General features: G+C 40.2%; 2 protein-coding genes across 4 annotated transcripts in view; one reads left to right on the forward strand and one right to left on the reverse strand.

The window, feature by feature from the left end:
- CBX5 (chromobox 5) overlaps positions 1-19,436 on the reverse strand; it is a 67,731-nt gene that overhangs the window by 31,474 nt on the left and 16,821 nt on the right. The window lies entirely within an intron of this gene.
- Positions 6,346-13,301, forward strand: LOC135977050 (tigger transposable element-derived protein 1-like). The gene is made up of 2 exons (XM_065575772.1): positions 6,346-6,532; positions 7,250-13,301. Exon 2 carries the CDS (start codon positions 8,260-8,262, stop codon positions 10,033-10,035), a length of 1,776 nt encoding a protein of 591 aa, XP_065431844.1. The 5' UTR covers positions 6,346-6,532; positions 7,250-8,259; the 3' UTR covers positions 10,036-13,301.

Raw genomic sequence — 19,436 nt, forward strand, 5'->3', positions numbered from 1 at the left:
AGCTCTTTTCAATGTCAGGCTCAGTTTCTTGTAAACATTATAAATAGGAATGGGGGCTGCAGCAACTCAAGACACAAATGTCAATTCCAGATGCAACTCAGATCCAGAGAGAGAGAGACAGACACACAGACAACTAGTGGGATTTTCATAGAATCATAGAATATCAGGGTTGGAAGGGACCTCAAGAGGTATCTAGTCCAACCCCCTGCTCAAAGCAGGACCAATCCCCAGACAGATTTTTGCCCCAGATTCCTAAATGGCCCCCTCAAGGATTGAACTCACAACCCTGGGTTTAGCAGGCCAATGCTCAAACCACTGAGGTATCCCTTCCCTTGTATATGTCTACAACAGCTGGACATCTTGTGAACCAGCACAACCACCTTTCAATTTTGGAGTGTTAAGTACTGCTACTAGAGAATCCATTGACAGTCTTTTTCTAAAGGCAGACATCTCTAATCTTCCTGTAAGGGAGGAAGATGGACAAAATTAAACAGTTGGAAACCTGTAGAAGTTTTATGGAAGCCTATGTGGCATCTGTTATTACAGGCAATACAGGGACAGTATTCACAATACTTTGGTAATACACCTCTACCCTGATATAACACGAATTCGGATATAACGCGGTAAAGCAGTGCTCCAGGGGGGCGGGGCTGCGCACTCCGGCGGATCAAAGCAAGTTCGATATAATGCGGTTTCACCTATAACACAGTAAGATTTTTTGGCTCCCGAGGACAGCGTTATATCGGGGTAGAGGTGTACTGCAAAATAAACTAGTAAAAAAAAGTGTTTGTAACACAAAGCTAAAGGTTAAGAGTATCCAAAACAAAATATGCATTTCCTATGCCACTGTTGTCTATCAAGTTTGGTTAAGTTGTTTCTGGTAGAACCCACAAAGTGCTAGATGCTGCACAAAGACAAAACACGATATGGTCCTTGTAAGGATTTCAAAGCACATAATAATCCTTAAGCATCCCAGTATCTCCAGGATGGAAGTGGTAATTATCCTGATAAATCACTCAACCTCCAAAAAACCCTACACTTGTCACTTCTAGAAGTGGGGGGGGGGGGAGGGGGAGGGTGAAATCTAATCTCTCTCTACACACTACATGCTGGAAATGGCTTTCAAAACCTCGATCTGACAAAATCATGTTCAGCAAGCATAGTTCATAGTCCTAGTTGAATTGAGGTTGAATTTGGTTAAGAAAACCATTCAAGACTAGGTCATTGCAGAGCCTCAAATGATTTTCAAGGAGAATCTGTTAATATGTTAAAATTCTAGTGAAGACAACGCAGCTGTAGTTTTAACAGATTACCTGGTCAAGGTAATCCCTCAGGATCACAGCTAATACACATCCAGACAAGATCTATGTTATCTGTGTAGACTGTAAACTCTTGGGGCACAGACCTGTCTTCTTACAGTATATAAAGCACATAGTATATTTTGGACATAACAAAGGAATCTTTGCCAACTAGCTGCAGTTTGAAAAAGCATTAAATACCACATGTTCCTTAACCCATGATCATTAAAGAGTTGCATGTTTAGAGAACTGGGACTTGTCATAATCATTCATAGATTCCAAGGCCAAAAGGGAATATTGTGATCATCTGGTCTGACCTCCTGTATAACACAAGCTACAGAACTTCCCCCAAAATAATTCGTAGAGCAGATCATTTAGAAAAACATCCAGTTTGGATTTAAAAAAGGTCATGATGGAGAATCCACCACAACCCTTGGTAAGTTGTTCCAATGGTTAATTATTCTCACTGTTAAAAATGTTATGCATTAATTCCAGTCTGAATTTGTCTAGCTTCGACTTCCAGCCATTAGATAGTGTTGCACCTTTTTCTGCTAGACTGAAGAGCCCATTATTAATTAGTTGTTCGCCATGTAGGTAATTACAGATTGTAATCAAGTCACCCATAACCTTCTCTTTGTTAAGCGAAGTAGATTGAGCTCCTTGAGGCTATCACTATAAGGCAGGTTTTCTAATCCTTTAAATCATTCTTTTGTCTCTTCTCTGAACCCCCTCCATTTTATCAACTTCCTTCTTGAATTGTGAACACTAGAACTGGATACTGTATTCCAGAATATATCTACCAACGTGATATATGCCATCATGTGCCAGCAATGCCCCTCTGCCATGTACATTGGCCAAACTGGACAGTCTCTACGCAAAATAATAAATGGACACAAATCTGATATCAGGAATCATAACATTCAAAAACCAGTGGGAGAACACTTCAACCTCTCTAATCACTCAGTGACAGACTTGAAGGTGTCAGTTTTGCAACAAAAAAAAACTTCAAAAACAGAATCCAAAGAGAGACTGCTGAACTTGAATTAATATGCAAATTAGACACAATTAACTTAGGTTTAAACAGAGACTGGGAATGGTTGGGTCATTACACTAATTGATTTATTCTCCCCCCCTCCCCCCCCCCCGTTAAGTTCTCCTCACACCTTCTATGGGTCATCTCGATTATCACTTCAAAGTTTTTTCTTCTGCTGCTACTGATAGCTCATCTCAAGTGATTGGCCTCTTACAATTGGTATGAGTACTTCCACCTTTTCATGTTCTCTGTATGTATAAATATCTTCTGTCTGTGTGTTTCACTCTATGCATCTGAAGAAGTGAGCTGTAGCCCACGAAAGCTTATGCTAAAATAAATTTGTTAGTCTCTTAAGGTGCCACAAGTACTCCTGTTCTTTTTGTGTATTCCAGAAGTGGCCGGTCCAAAGCCAAATACAGAGGTAATATGACCTAACCACCCCTACTTAAGATTCTCCTGTTTATACATTCATGGACTGTATTTAGCTCTTCTGGCGTCACACTGGGAGCTTGTGTTCAGCTGCTTATCCACCATGCCTCCCAAATCAAAAGTTTTGTTTATTTAAGCAAAATAAGCAGTCATGGGATAAGAGGGAAGGTTCTCTCATGGATTGGTAACTGGTTAAAAGATAGGAAACAAAGAGTAGGAATAAATGGTCAGTTTTCAGAATAGAGAGAGGTAAATAGTGGTGTCCCCCAGGGATCTGTACTGGGCCCAGTCCTATTTAACATATTCATAAACGATCTGGAAAAAGGGGTAAACAGTGAGGTGGCAAAACTTGCAGATGATACAAAACTATTCAAGATAGTTAAATCCCAGGCAGACTGCAAAGAGCTACAAAAGGATCTCACAAAACTGGGTGACTGGGCAACAAAATGGCAGATGAAATTTAATGTTTATAAATGCAAATTAATGCACATTGGAAAACATAATCCTAACTATACATATACAACAATGGGGTCTAAATTAGCTGTTACCACTCAAGAAAGAGATCTTGCAGTCATTGTGGAGAGTTCTCTGAAATCATCCACTCAATGTGCACCGGCAGTCAAAAAAAGCAAACAGGATGTTGGGAATCATCAAGAAAGGGATAGATCATAAGACAGAAAATATCATATTACCTCTATATAAATCCATGGTATGCCCACACCTTGAACACTGCGTGCAGATGTGGTCGCCCCATCTCAAAAAAGATATATTGGAATTGGAAAAGGTTCAGAAAAGGGCAACAAAAATTATTAGGGGTATCAAACAGCTTCCGTATGAGGAGAGATTAATAAGACTGGGACTTTTCAGCTTGGAAAAGAGGCGACTAAGGAGGGATATGATAGAGGTCTATAAAATCATGAGTGGTATAGAGAAAGTAAATAAGGAAGTGTTATTTACTCCTTCTCATAATACAAGAACAAGGGGCCACCAAATGAAATTAACAGGTAGCAGGTTTAAAACTAACACAAAAAAGTATTTTTTCACGCAACACACTGTCAACCTCTGGAACTCCTTGCTAGAGGGTGTTGTGAAGGCCAATACTATAACGGGGTTCAAAAGGAAGCTAGACAGATTAATGGAAGATAGGTCCATCAATGGCTATTAGCCAGGATGGGCAGGAATGGTGTCCCTAGCCTCTGTTTGCCAGAAGCTGGGATTTCGTGACAGAGCATGGATCACTTGATGATAACCTGTCTGTTCATTCCCTTTGGGGCACCTGCCATTGGCCACTGTCAGAGGATAGGATACTGGGCTTGATGGACCTTTGGTCTGACCCAGTATGGCGGTTCTTATGTTCTTAAGTCTTTTTCAGTGTCACTGCTTCCCAGTATACATTCCCCCATTGTGTAAGTATGGCCTATGTTCTTTGTTCAAAGATTTACATTTAGCCATATTAAAATGCACACCGTTTGCTTGCACCCAGCTTACCAAGCAACCCAGATCGCTCTGTATCAGTGACCTGTCCTCTTCATTATTTACCTTCCCCCTATTTTTGTGTCATCTGCAAACTTTTATCAGTGACTATTTTATGTTTTCTTCCAGGTCATTAACAGAAATGTTACATAGGGTAGGGCCAAGAACCAACCCCTGTGGGACCCAGCTAGAAACACACTCTGACCAAGGACCCGTTGGTGCCAACTGGCAGAGAGTATACAGAGTCCACAGGGGGTTTTAGGGATCCCCGGGGTCTCATATCTACATAATAGTTAGCCAAAGGAGGTCATGTAAGGTCTCTACTGAGAGCCCATAGCCTGCTGGTCGTCATAATCACTTTGAAATGTATGTAAGGATATTATTTTAAAAAGTTATGCATCTACACCGAAAACTATGTTCTTAAGATATGTAAGGTAAGACAAGTCACTAGAAGATGATAAACAGGAATTGTTCAGGCAAGGGGCAGTAGACTGGCTGGTAATTGTAAGTCTATTTACATATAAGCCACCAGCTAATCAAGACAGTGAAGTTGACAAGAGATCACAAAAATCTACATGAGGGAACACATGGCAGGAAGGTGTCCTGTTGATGTCAAACATTAAAGAACTAGTCTGCTACAACAGGAGAATGCAAGGAGACACACAGGATCCTTCTCTAGGGAGACAAGTTGAGAGTGTGACTTGTTTCATGAAAAAAGGATCAGGGCCCACCTGGCTGAAAAACACTGGGGCACAGAGGAAGGAAAGAGAGACCTGAGGAGAAGGCAGCCAAGTCAGCAGACAGAGTAAGCCTGTCAGTTATAATCATGGCATAGTACAGTATAGTGTTATTGTACATATGGGTGTGCTTTGGTTAATAAAGGTGTATGAATGTGTGTAAGTTGTAAAAGGAATGTATATTTGTAAGATTTAAGGAACATTTAAGAGCTGCTGTTGTTGTTGAACAATACTACAAGACATGACAGTGATACCAGAGAAATTCCCCAGACTCCATTTTGTACAAATTGTTTGTACATTATTTATTATATTAGTGTATTGTTGGACCAAGAAAATGTATGTTAAATTACAAATAGTTCAAAAAAGGTTTGAAATTGAAATGGGTTTATTAAAAGAAATTTAAAATTAACTTGTAAAACATGTATTAAAATTTAATTTGAGCAATTTACAGCCAACCATTTGCTTATCTAAATGTAACTCATAAATATGTCATGTAACAGTTTTACCCTAGTTTTGCTTAAACAATTGTATGAGTGTAATATTATATTTGCAAGAACTTGTTATAAGAATCAAAGCCAATACACACAGAGTTATGATCATTATATGTCACTTTACAAATTAAATGAAATTAAAATAAAACAAACAGGAATGCAAGCAATTTTGCATCTATTATAGTGATCTTAATGCTTCAGATATTGGTGGTGACTGAGATGCTTATCTTAATACACTGAATGAAAAGGAAGCTTAAACGGTTGGAGAGAGCCGAAATGATTACATCCTTCTAGTGAGGCAGAATTGGGGAAGTAAGGTATTGTGCCAATGAAAAGAAACATATGCTCAGTCTCAAAAAGAGAGACTTGAGCCAACTTTGGACAAAGCCAAACACCCACCGAACTCACTAGTAGGTGATGGCTAGATATAGAAATAGCATCAAACTATTAAGGAAGGAACTGATATATCAGAGAAATTCCCCAGTCTCCATTTTGTATCCCTAGCTTCCATTTTAAATAAGCAAAAGTCACTCCACCATTAGAAACTGCAGGTCACATAGCAATAAAAATACAGATGCTCCCCAACTTACGCAAGTCGAATTTTGCGTAAATCGGGAACTTATACCCGATGATTACGCAAAAAAAAAAAGGTTACGGAACTTTTTCCGTAAGCGCGGACTTGCGTAAGTCGGGTTTGCGTAACGCAGGGAGTGTCTGTAGAATTGACAGGAAAACCAAAGTAGGGGAACAGTCAGTAGATCCTAACACTGAGGTAATCAACAGTTGCAGGCAAAAACAGACCTGGCAGTTTGGAATGTGGGCAGTTGTCATGTGCAAGAATGATTTGACAGGAAGATATTAGAAGAAGTGTCTAGAAAGTTCTGACATGACAGTATAAAAAAGTCAGTGTGTCAGTGAGCAGCCAGAGGGTTAGGAGCTGCCAGTAAAGCACCAGAAGCAGGGCAGTAGCAGAGGGAGTCCTGCCCTGCCACTGGAACGCAGAGACACAGACTGGGGCACAGAGGAAGGAAAGAGAGACCTGAGGAGAAGACAGCCAAGTCAGCAGACAGAGTAAGCCTGTCAGTTATAATCATAGCATAGTACAGTATAGTGTTATTGTACATATGGGTGTGCTTTGGTTAATAAAGGTGTATGAATGTGTGTAAGTTATAAAAGGAATGTATATTTGTAAGCTTTAAGGAACATTTAAGAGCTGCTGTCAGTGTCCTGCAAAAGACTGGCCAACTGAAGCAGGGCACAGACACTTAGAATGATCTCAAACTGTATGTTATTATGGTTTGGGGTGCTCTGTAACTTGCAAGGGATTTGTGTTTTATATTATTATTGTATTAGGGACTGTTATTTGCACCAATAAAAAGGTGCCTTGTTTTGGTAAAAACACTATTTTAGGTTAATAGTTTATTTCTCAGAAGGCTGTATCCATGTCCTCTGGGAAATTCCTTAGTCACCCTGGAGACCCATACCTGAGGAAAACAGGTTGAGGAGCACATGTGTGTGGTTTTAAGGGAAAACCTTTTAGGAGATATTTAAATTCACCTCTCTTGAGGGAACCCTTGGTAAACCCAGGTGTGGGTAATAGGTTAGCTATTCTGGAGATACCCTAAATCTGTTTTCAGGGTAACAACGGTAACTAGTTAAGTAAGTTAGGTTCTAGAATGCGTGTTATGCTTTTATTTTACATGTAACCATTTATTTCCAATATTTCTACTTGCTATCATTTCAATTTCTACTCTTCGTTAAATACACTTTTACTTGTTTTCATTATAGACATACCTAAGAGCTGTGTGTTAAATGGAGCAATGATCCTGAGGTGAAATTCATAAACTAATGCATGCTGCTCCTTTGGGAGCAGCAGGTCTGTGAATTCTGTGAATGTCCAGTAGACTAAGGGCTGGTCACTCCAGGGGGATGTGTGGAAGGCTTGACAGTTGGAGCATGCTTATAGCTAATCTAGAGCGAGACAGCAGGGCCTGCCTGGGGAGTGCTTGTATTGCCCATGGCCAGTGGGGCTGGAGAGTTGACTCCCAGCAGGCAGAGACAGCAGGCTTCTGCACACTATGAGCAGGTGGTCACGAGGTACCTCACAGCCTTGGGGAGCATCACACTCTCCTGTTCAATGACAATTTGCCCTTTATTGTTACATTTTGAGACCTATTGGTAAGCCAGCTTTAGACCCATTTAACGTGTGCCATGTTCATTTTATCTTTTCCTAGGGTTTTTTTTTTTTAAATAAAAATGTCCAAGTCAAATGCCTTACAGAAGTCTAAGTATATTACAGAAATACAGTTACTTCTACCAATCAAACCTGTAATTTTAGCAAAAAAAGCTATCAAGTTAGTTTGACAAGATCTATTTTCCATTAACCCATGTTGATTGGCATTATTTATATTAGCTTCCCTTAATTCTTTATTAATTAAGTGGTGTATTAGTCACTCCATTATCTTGCTCAGGATCGATGTCAGAGGGACAGGCCTATAATTACCTGCATCATCCTGTTTATCCTTTTTAATTACAGACGCTCCCTGGGTTACGCAAGACCCAACTTACGCAAATTCGACCTTACGCAAAAAGTTCCATAAGGCATAAATAAAATTTTTGAGTTGCGGAAAATATTGCATAGCTTACGGAAACACAAAGTCCTGTAGTGCGGTGTGCGGAGGAATACAGCGGTAGCATCTCCTACGAGGAAAGGCTTTGTGCTCTCACAGCCTCTCAATCTCGTGTCATTTCAGTGATACTGTATTTCTGTCATTTCACCCTATTATTTCATTCAAATCATGCCTGGAAAGCGACCAAGTGATAGCAAGAGCGCAGGACCAGTTCGTAAGCGAAAGAAGATTGATTTAGAGCAGAAAATGAAAATAGTGAAAAAGTATGAAGGCGGACAAAGCCTGTCGTCAATTGCTCGTGAACTCGATTTGGCTACCTCAACAGTGAAAAGTATTTTGAATGATAGTGCACGCATAAAAGAGCATGTGAAAGGCTCTGCTCCTTTAAAATCAACAGTCATAACGAAGCAGCGTACTGGTGCTATCTATGAAATGGAAAAGTTATTAACAATGTGGATGGAAGATCAGATTCAAAAACGTGTGCCGCTTAGCCTAATGATTATTCAAGCAAAGGCTAAAAGTATTTTTGACGATGTAAAGGGAAAATACAGTGACCCTAACGTAAAGTTTGTGGCTAGTCATGGGTGGTTTAATAGATTTAAACAACGTGCAAATTTTTACAATGTAAAAGCGAATGATGAGGCTGCTAGTGCTGATACAAAAGCAGCTGAAAAGTATCCCGAAGTGTTACGAAAACTTATAGAAGAATGTGGTTATACAGCACAGCAAATCTTTAACGTCGACGAATCTGGATTGTTTTGGAAAAAAATGCCAGACAGAACATACATTTCAAAAGAGGAAAAGACAATGCCAGGGTTTAAGGCTGCGAAAGATAGGCTAACACTTTTGCTTGGGGGTAATGCAGCTGGAGATTGCAAATTGAAACCGTTGCTTGTTTATCATTCAGAAAATCCCCGTGCGTTTAAAGGCATTAGCAAAGCTACCCTTCCAGTTCATTTCCGTTCAAATCTAAAGGCTTGGATCACAATGGCACTTTTCGAAGACTGGTTTATAAATTTGTTTATCCCTGAAGTGGAAAAATTCTGCAGAGAAAACGACATCCCATTCAAGATTATGCTTATCGTCGATAATGCTCCTGGACATCCTGCACATTTAGACGACTTTCATCCTAATGTAAAAGTCGTGTTTCTACCTCCTAACACGACTTCGATCCTACAGCCCATGGATCAGGGGGTCATTGCTAATTTTAAAGCCTATTATCTACGAAGAACATTTGCACAGGCAGTAGAAGCAACTGACAGAGAGTCTGGCAAGACTTTACGCGATTTTTGGAAATCATATAACATTTACCAAGCCATCATAAACATTGCTAAAGCCTGGGCAGAGGTTACCCAAGTTTGTTTGAATGCCGTATGGAAGAAAGCATGCCCACAGTTTGTACACAGCTTTAAAGGTTTCGAAAAAGACGAAACATATGAGGAGGTGGCAGATGAAATTGTGAAGCTTGCCACGCAGCTTGAGCTGGAGGTTGATGTTGGTGATGTTGATGAGCTTATTGAATCCCATGGAGCTGAATTATCAAATGAGGATCTCATGGAATTAGAAGCAGCAAAAGTAAAAGAGCAGACTGAAGCGGAGGATGAAGTTGAAGAAGTAGAAGAGCCACGACACTTCAACACTAAGGAGATGGCACTTGCATTCCGTGAGATTGACTCTGCAATGGCAAGGTTTGAGAAGATGGACCCCAATTCCTCACGATTCTTGAAAGTGAACAGAGGCATTGATGAAACGCTGGCCTGTTATAGACAGATATATGAAGAGAAGAAAAAGGCCACTATTGAGTCATCTCTTGATAAGTTTGTAAGGAAGGTTGAAAGGCCTGCAACGTCCACATCTCTACAGCCTTCCACCTCCAAAGCCCCCTCCGACGACCCCGATGATGTAATGTCTGTCTCCTCCTCTCCTTCCTCATCTACAAATTAAGCCCATTGTCATCCACCACCAAAATGCAGCCTTCAGCGTGCCAGGATAACAATAGGATTAAGGTAAATGCAATATTTTTGTTGTAATTGTTTGTTTTTTATGCTTGTACAATATAAGTTTCAGACTTATGTAAAATTCGGGTTACGCAAGGCTTTCCAGAATGGAATGATTGCACAAGTCGGGGACCGTCTGTATTGGCATAACATTAGCTTTCTTGCAATCTTCTGGAAATTCCCCCATGTTCCAAGGCTTATTGAAATTAACGGTCCAGTGAGCTCTACAGGAAGCTCTTTTAAAATTCTAGGATACAAGTTATCCGGACATGCTGATTTAAAAATGTCTAACTTTAGTAGACAGCGTTTAACATCCTCCTGAGAAAGTAAACACGTCTTCATCAGATCTACAAGCCAGAAGAATAATCAAAACCCAACAACCCTAAACCTTGGTCTAGATTCATGATGCTCTCAGACCTGTTGCTAGCCTCTGCAGAATGAGACTACCCCTAACGTTTCTTTAACATTTTACTCAATTTCTCTCAGAATGTTAATTCTGAATTTCTGGATCTGCAGCATGAAAGCTAACTGTATTTGTGCACATTTACCCACCCATGCCCTTACACAAATGTCAAGAATTTTTAATTCCCAAGTTTTCCATCACTCTAACATGGACTCTTCATCTTAATAAATAAATAAATAAATAAATAAATAAAAAGTCACATGAAATCGCTAGATGTTAATTTAGAAATGAATCCAATTCCCTATGAAGTTAATGAAACATATTATTACACTAACTTTAATGGGAGCTGGATCAAGCCTCTCAAGAGTTTCTTCTTATTTTTATTATTATGATTGCTATTACGAGAAAGGAGCTTGCGTGCAGTGATAAGATACAGGGATAATTCCCAAATTCAGAGCTCTGCAACCTGAGCAGCAGGTTCATCTATCAAAGTATGGATGTTTATTAGTGTGGGATTCACAACAAGGACTAGAGAGAGCTCAAACAAATATGACTAAAGTTTAATCTTCTCTAAGGAGAGGCTTCCAAATGTTTATGAAGCCCTTGACAATGTCCCTTTAATGCACAGTATAATATTGTGTCCTGCTATCACTTCAGTGTATTTGTAATACAAATTATACTTAAGCTATATTGCCTAGAACTTAGATAAATAAAACCAAAATAGTATTGAACTGTTTCCGCCCCATACAATAAGGTATCCTTGGCAGCTTCTTAACCATCCATTACAATCCAAAGCAATTTCTCTCTGTAGCAATTTAAGAGCTTGTAAAAATATAATGGCCGATTATAGGCGAAACAAACCACAGAGTTATTGAACCTTGCAGGCCCTCTGAAGTATCTCTGTTGACGTTTAAGTGTGAGTTATTGTGTCACAATATCATAAAAGTGTGCTCAGTGCTACAGATATATTTTTATTTAAATGACACCAAAAGAAGCCAGTTTCATACAAGAGAAGGCTATTTTTACAGAAATCGCAAGTTCCCATTTCAGATTTACAAGGCTATAAGAGATAGTTCATTTAAAGCAGTAGCTCTCAATCTTTCCAGACTACTGTACCCCTTTCAAGAGTCTGATTTGTCTTGTGTATCCTCAAGTTTCACCTCACTTAAAAACTTACAAAATCAGACAAAAATACAACAGGTGTCACAGCAGACTATTATTGAAAAACTGCTTACTTTCTCATTTTTATCATATAATTATAAAATAAATCCATTGGAATATAAATATTGTACTTACATTTCAGTGTATAGTATACAGAGCAATCTAAACAAATCATTACCTATGAAATTTTAGTTGGTACTGACTTCACTAGTGCTTTTTATATAGCCTATTGTAAAACTAGACAAATATCTAGATAAGTAGATGTACTCCCTGGAAGACCTCTGCATACCCCAATGGTACACATACCCCTGGTTGAGAACCACTGATTTAGAGAAAGGTAATACATTTTGTTCTTCCTATATTGTATACCGCAGTTAATCTCCAGCCCTGAATCAGCATACATATATAGTTATTTCCCTCTTGCAGGGGTACTTTGGGTCCAAATATAGGTTCTGGATAAAAAACATTTTACAAAACCCATTAATAGAAATATTTAACATATAAACATTCTCTTGCAATGTGTGCAACCCAAAAACCAACAGCGTTGGGCTAGGGCAGGAGAACCAGAAAATAAAACCAATTTATCTATTTTAATTGTCCAAACTAAATGAAAGGAAAAATCTGCATCAATAAGCATCAATGGAAGATCCTAAGTCTTCACTGCAAAAAAGGTGTACTTTTAATATCAAGATAAAAACTACAGTTCCTTATCTCCACTAGGATTTTAGCTATCGTTTTTGCAACGAAGACATCGCTTTTGAAAATTCTTTCAATGCTAATGTTCTAAGGTGTTCTCAGCAACACAGGGAAAATACGCTGAACAAAGAAATGAAGCCAGGTTAAACATTAAAACACAGTAGACCTCATCTTGCAAGGTGCTGAATCCTAATGAAGTTCAAGCACCTAACACGGTCCATCCTTGTCTGCCCTAGGAAAAAAGATGTATTTAACGTGTTAGCTAACACGTTAAATACAACACGTTAAAAAATGCTTTTTCCCCAGTGTAGATGGGGCCTTGAACAGTAACCCACAGATAGAGCCTTCTTCCCATGGCAAGAGTAGAGCAAGAACACAGCATCACTATGACAGCAACCACCAAGCCCCACCTGCATCTAAAACCTTAACATTTTGTGTTAAACATGCATTTCAGAGTTTTACAAGTTCACAGTGACGTGTACATTAAATGAGTTACAGCCCCATTTTAGTGAATCAAGATGTGTGACTCTTCCATGAGCATTAACTTCCAGACCTTGCCATTTCCACTAAATTGAGATAAATAAGTTGAATTCACATTTTTTATGGTGCTGTTTCACTGCTTATGACTACAAATACCAGGCCTTGTCTACACACATGAATTATACCACTGCAGTTGAAGTGTTACAGCCCCCCTAATGTAGATGCAGTTATACCGGTACGGATATTCTCCTTCGGCAGCATGCGGCACCTTTACACAAGCACAATGGGTCTACACTAGGAACTGTACCGATCTATTTCAGAAGGAAAATCACACTCCTAGCCCTCCCTCCTAACCCTCCCTCCGTGGCAGCTCCCCACCCCAGCTCACCTCTGCTCCGCCTCCTCCCCAAGCATGCCGCCCCCGCTCCAATTCTCCTCCCCTCCCAGACTTGTGGTGCCAAACAGCCTGGGAGGCGGGAGAAGTGGAGCAGCGACAGCGCACTCGGGGACGGGGCGTAGGAACGATGTAAAAATAAATAAATTGGGGGCACCGCTTTTTGGCGCCCCCAAATCTTGGTGCTCTAGGCAACCGCCTAGTTTGCCTAAATGGTAGCACTGGCCCTGAACACCAGGTCAGCTCCACATGGCAGAAGCAACAGTAGGAGCACTAGTGCAAAGCAGCCACCTGCATTTTAGCTACTACAATGAACAAAACTAGACAACATGTTGGTTAAAATGCAACAGCTGACAGCATCTTTTCTACAATAGCGTTCGCGCTATTGCTTCCACATGTGGAGCTGTACCAGCACAGAATGATGGAAATGTTTTTGAAGGGAAGCCAGAGCAGAGATTGCAGTTATTCTAACTGGGACTAGCAGACACTATAATTATCAATGCTGCAAAACATTTTCCACTATAAACCCTGTTTTTCCCATACTTACAACTTCATAAAAATATTCACTGAAGTTTTCTGTGCTTGGTCTCGGCCCAAAGGAAATTTGCTGAAAAGTGGCCAGGGTCTCTTCAGCAGTATGAGATATGGTAGAGACAAAAATCACTTTTCCCATTGTAATACCACCTTAAAATAATAAATAAAAGCTACAGCAAAAACAGGCTCAGTTTGAAACTTGGCATAGATGTGGTTCTTGCTGAGAACGAGAGCCTCTACTTGGTTTGAAAAATATTTTTGATTTAACAAAAGTTGTTGGAAATTATTTTACTAAGAATGCTCAGAAGCAAAATGTTGTGAAGTTCATAGGTACCCTTGGGCCTTGTCTTACACCTAAGCCAACTCTACACTAGACTTTTGTCGACAGCTATGTTGTTCAGAATGTGATCCCAGACAGACCCTAGAGTAGGCACAGTATGCCAACAAAAGCAACTTATTTCACTTGGGGGGTGGGAGGGAGACTAAATAACCTGGCAAAGGCACAGTTTTGCCAGTATAAGCTGCATCCACCCTAGGGGCACTTTGATGGTATAGTCTACTGGTATACCTGCACACTACTAGTGTAGACCAGGCCTTAGTTTTGAATATATATATAAATAAAACTGGTACAACCCCCTAATGTGGGCACTGCTGTACGTAAGGAGGTTTATACCCGTATAACAGTTTCCACCCTAGGGAGCTGCTTTATATCACTTTCTAAACTATGTACAGACCAACTCCTACATTAAGAAACAAGGTGCTTTTTAAAATCGACTTAGGTAACTTGCCTTATCTAACATGATTTCAAACACCATTTAGCATCCAGTGCAGACACAGCTTAAATCTTCACAATCATGTTAGCTAGTCCTGTCATAACCTAGAAAGTAGCCTAAAGTCCCGTTCTTGACAGGCAAAAAAGGTGTGTTTTTTTAATCGAATTAAGGTAACACAACTGAAAAGCTCCATTAAGATAGTCTACGTATGTTTGAAGTCATGTTAGCTGGCTGTGCTTTAGCCTAGTCTCTCCCCTAACCTAAAACGTGGGAGGCTAATTCAGACCTGTTAGCCTGCATCGTAAGCCATGCCTGCACTAGAAAAGAGATGTAGTTTTTAAAAGGTATTAAGAAATCCTACTGTAAATATGGCAAGTTGTAGTTTTAATTCATGTTTGCTAGTCAAAATAAACATCAAGTTGTCAATAATAATGCAGAAGTGTACTATAAATATAATTCTGATCTGTATTTGGGAACAAGCCAGATGATATATACATAATCATAATGATGAAATACTTTCTGTTCCAACAGTGACTAAGGAGGATGTTAATCAGCAGCTACTAAAGTTAATATTTTTTATATCAGCATGTCTGGATAACTTGCATCCAAGAGTTTTAAAAGAATTGGCTGAGGAGCTTGCTGGACTTTTAATGTCAATTTTTTAAATATGTCTTGGAGCACTGGAGAAATTCCATCAGACTGGAAGAAAGCTAATGTTGTGCCAATATTTAAGAAGGGTAAAACAGGATGATATAGTTGTGACAGTGCACTCTATATGATTTTATGAAAGTATGCTGATGAGTGTGAACATAATGTAACTAAAATATGCTTCATGCAAAAGATCTCTTGTAAGGTATCATTACAAAGCTTATAATCTACTGAGTGTGGTCATCCTATTTGCATAAATGTATCACTCTTGTACCTGAAACTAGAAATATGAACTATAACTCTGAGGGCCTATTGTAATTATGCAAAGTGTGGGCCATTAATGGTGGTTTGGAATCTTGATGGCTCCCATTAACCAGGACAATTGACTGTAGATGGCTCTGTTTTACTTGTAAGTCTTCCTGTATACGGGTGGGCTGGGAAATGGGTAATGACGTCTTACAGTGACATGGGATCATGTCACCTGAACTGGAATCCATCTTTAACTTGGTGCTTTTCCATTGAGAAGGAGGGGTGGGAACCCAGAGATGGACAAAGGATTCCCGCCTTATGCAAAGATATATAAGTGGGTGGAACAGAACAAAAGAGGCTGCAATCATGAGAAATCCCCTAGCTACCACCTGAGCTGGAACAAGGACTGTACCAGGGGAAAGGATTGTGCCCAGACTAGGAAGGTGTCCAGACTGTGATAGAAGCTTACTGAAACATCTCTGAGGGTGAGCTTTTATCTGTATTCAGTTTTCTTACTGTATTAGGTTTAGAGTTGCGTATTTTATTTTATTTTGCTTGGTAATTCACTTTGTTCTGTCTGCTATTACTTGGAACCACTTAAATCCTACTTTCTATATTTAATAAAATCACTTTTTACTTATTAATTAACCCAGAGTATGTATTAATACTGGGGGGGGAGGGGCGGGGGCAAACAGCTGTGCATATCTCTCTAGCAGTGTTGTAGAGGGCGAACAATTTATCAGTTTACCCCTTATACAGGGTAAAAGGGATTTATTTGGGGTTTGGACCCCATTGGGAGTTGGGCGTCTGAGTGTTAAAGACAGGAACACTTCTTAAGTTGCTTTCAGTTAAGTCTGCAGCTTTGGGGCACATGGTTCAGACCCTGGGTCTGTGTTGGAGCAGACTGGTGTGTCTGGCTCAACAAGGCAGGGTGCTGGAGTCCCAAGCTGGCAGGGAAAGCAGGGGCAGAAGTAGTCTTGGCACATCAGTTGGCAGTTCCCAAAGGGGTTTCTGTGATCCAACCCGTCACAATAGTAATTATAGGCCTGTCAGACTGACATCCATCCAGGGCAAAATAATGCAATGACTGACCCATTATTTTTAGATTATCAATTTGAGGAACTGTCCCAGATTGAGGTGTCAATAAAGGAGGTTCTGGGGCAAACTGATAAATTAAACAATAAGAAGTCACTAGGACCAGATGGTATCCACCCAAGAGTTCTAATGAAAATCAAATATGAAACTGCAGAACTACTAATTGTGGTATGTAACCTATTTAACATTTAAATCAGCTTCTGTACCAGAACACTGGAGGATAGCTAATGTGACACCAACTTTTAAAAGGCTCCAGAGGCGATCTTGGCAATTACAGGCCAGTATGCCTAAATTCAGTACCAAGCAAATTGGTTGAACTATAGCACAGAACAGAATTCAGAGACATAGATTAACACAATTTATTGGGGGAAAGTCAACCTAGCTTTTGTAAAGGGAAATCATGACTCACCAATCTAATATAATTCTTTGAGGAGGGTCAACAAACATGTGGACAAGGTAAAAAGTGTCCAGGACTCTCTGTTGCTTTTTACAGATCCAGACTAACACGGCTACTCCTCTGATGTGGGCAAGGGTAATCCAGTGGATATAGTGTACTTGGAATTTCAGAAAGCCTTTAACAAGGTCTCTTATCAAAGGCTCTTATGCCAAGTAAGCAGTCATGGGATAAGAGGAAAAATGCTCTCATAGATCATAACTGATTAAAAGATAGGAAACAAAGGATAGGAATAAATGGTCAGATTTCAGAATGTAGAGAAGTAAACAGCAGTGTGCCCCAGGGATCTGTACTGGGACCAGTGCTGTTCAACATATTCATAAATGATCTGGAAAAAGGGGTAAACAGTGAAATGGCAAAGTTTGCAGAAAATTACCCAAGATAGTTAAATCCAAAGCAGATTGTGAAGAGTTACAAAAGGATCTCACAAAACTTGGTGACTGGGCAACAAAATGACAGATGAAATTTAATGTTGATAAATGCAAAGTAATGTACATTGGAAAACATAATCCCAGCTATACATACAGAATAATGGGTTCTAAATTAGCTATTAGAGGTCTGTTACACAAGTGGGTGGATGAGGTTCTGTGGCCTGCATTGTGCAGAAGGTCAGAGTAGATGATCCTGATGGTCCCTCCTGACCTTAAAGTCCATGAGTCTATAAGAATCTTGGAATAATGATGGATTGTTCTCTGAAAACATCAGCTCAATGTGCAGTGGCAGTCAAAAAAGCTAACAGAATGTTAGGAACCATTAGGAAAGGGATAGATAAGACATTAAATATCATAATACCACTATATAAATCCATGGTATGGCCACACCTTGAATACTGTGTGCAGTTCTGGTCATCCCATCTCAAAAAAGACATTATAAATGGAAAAGATACAGAGAAGGGCAACAAAAATGATTAAGGGTATGGAACAGCTTCCATATGAGGAGAGATTAAAAAGACTGGGACTGTGGGGAAAGTGCATAAGGAAATGTTAGGTTTCAGAGTAGCAGCCGTGTTCGTCTGTATCCGCAAAAAGAACAGGAGTACTTGTGGCACCTTAGAGACTAACAAATTTATTAGAGCATAAGCTTTCGTGGACTACAGCCCACTTCTTTGGATGCATATAGAGTGGAATAAATATTGAGGAGATATATATACACACAAACAGAAAGCATAAACAGGTGGGAGTTGTCTTACCAACTCTAGTTTCTCTTTCACGTAACACAAGAACCAGGGGTCACCCAATGAAATTAAATAGACGACAGATTTAAAACAAACAAAAAGAAGTACTTCTTCACACAAAGCACAGTCAACCTGTGGAACTCGTTGCCAGGGGATTTTGTGAAGGCCAAAACTATAACAGGGTTCAAAAAATAATTAGATAAGTTCCTGGAGGATAGGTCCATCAATGGCTATCAGGCAAGATAGTCAGGGATGCAACTGGTTTCCCCTAAGCCTCTGACATTGTTATTTTTCCATCAACTAGGCAAAAGTTCATACTAATTAAATAAAAAGTTCTTTAAGCAGTTCTAATCAGAATCTTCTATGAAGTTTTTCAGTGGGAATTTCCATTAGACAGATGTTCTCCATGCCAACTATCACCGCCATCCAGGTCAAGTAATGCTGTGGTTTCACCTGCATCCTCTTTTAAACTGTTACACTGTAACACAGATTCATTAGTTGAGGAGGCTGACAAATTGCTTACTTTGGGAGTTGACGACAGGCAATGGATCATTTGATAATTGCTCTGTAATGTTCATTCCCTCACATCGGTTCTCCAACTTTATTGCACTGCAATCCCTTTCTGACAACAAAAATTACTACACGACCCCAAGAGGGGGACCGAAGCCTGAGCCCACCTGAGCCCTGCCGCCCCAGCTGAGGGGGCCAAAGCCCGAGCCCCATCACCCCGGGTTGCGGGACAAAAGCCCAAGGACTTCAGCTCCCCAGGCAAGGGGCCTGTAACCTGAGCCCCTTCAGCTTTGGCCCCTGGCCAGTGGGGCTCGGGCTTCGGCCCTGGGCCCCAGCAAGTCTAACACCAACCCTGGCGACCCCATTAAAACGGGGTCATGACCCACAGTTTGAGAACCACTGCAAGAATCTAGCATTGACTACTGTGGGAAGGCAGGATACTCTTCAGGATATCACCCCAGGCTCTGTTCCCCAGCGGGAGCTCAAGGGCCAGGTTAAACGGTTGGTGGGCCGGATCCGGCCTCCGGGCCATCCTTTGAAAAGTGCCGTTTAGACCAGAGATGGGCAAATGTGTTACTTAGCACATTAGCTAACACCTCCTAATCTAGACAAGGTCCAAGGCATAGCCTAGGAGTTTTCTAATTCAATTTTTAAAAAGCACCTGTTTTCCTAATCTAGAGATAACCTAAGAGATAAATGAACTCACATTTCTGTGCAAAAGGGCCTTCATCCTGCAAACCCTTGCTTATAGGTCTTGGTTACACTCAGAAAATGCAC

The sequence above is a fragment of the Chrysemys picta genome, chromosome 22, assembly GCF_011386835.1.
Source record: "Chrysemys picta bellii isolate R12L10 chromosome 22, ASM1138683v2, whole genome shotgun sequence".
NCBI lineage: Eukaryota > Metazoa > Chordata > Testudines > Emydidae > Chrysemys > Chrysemys picta.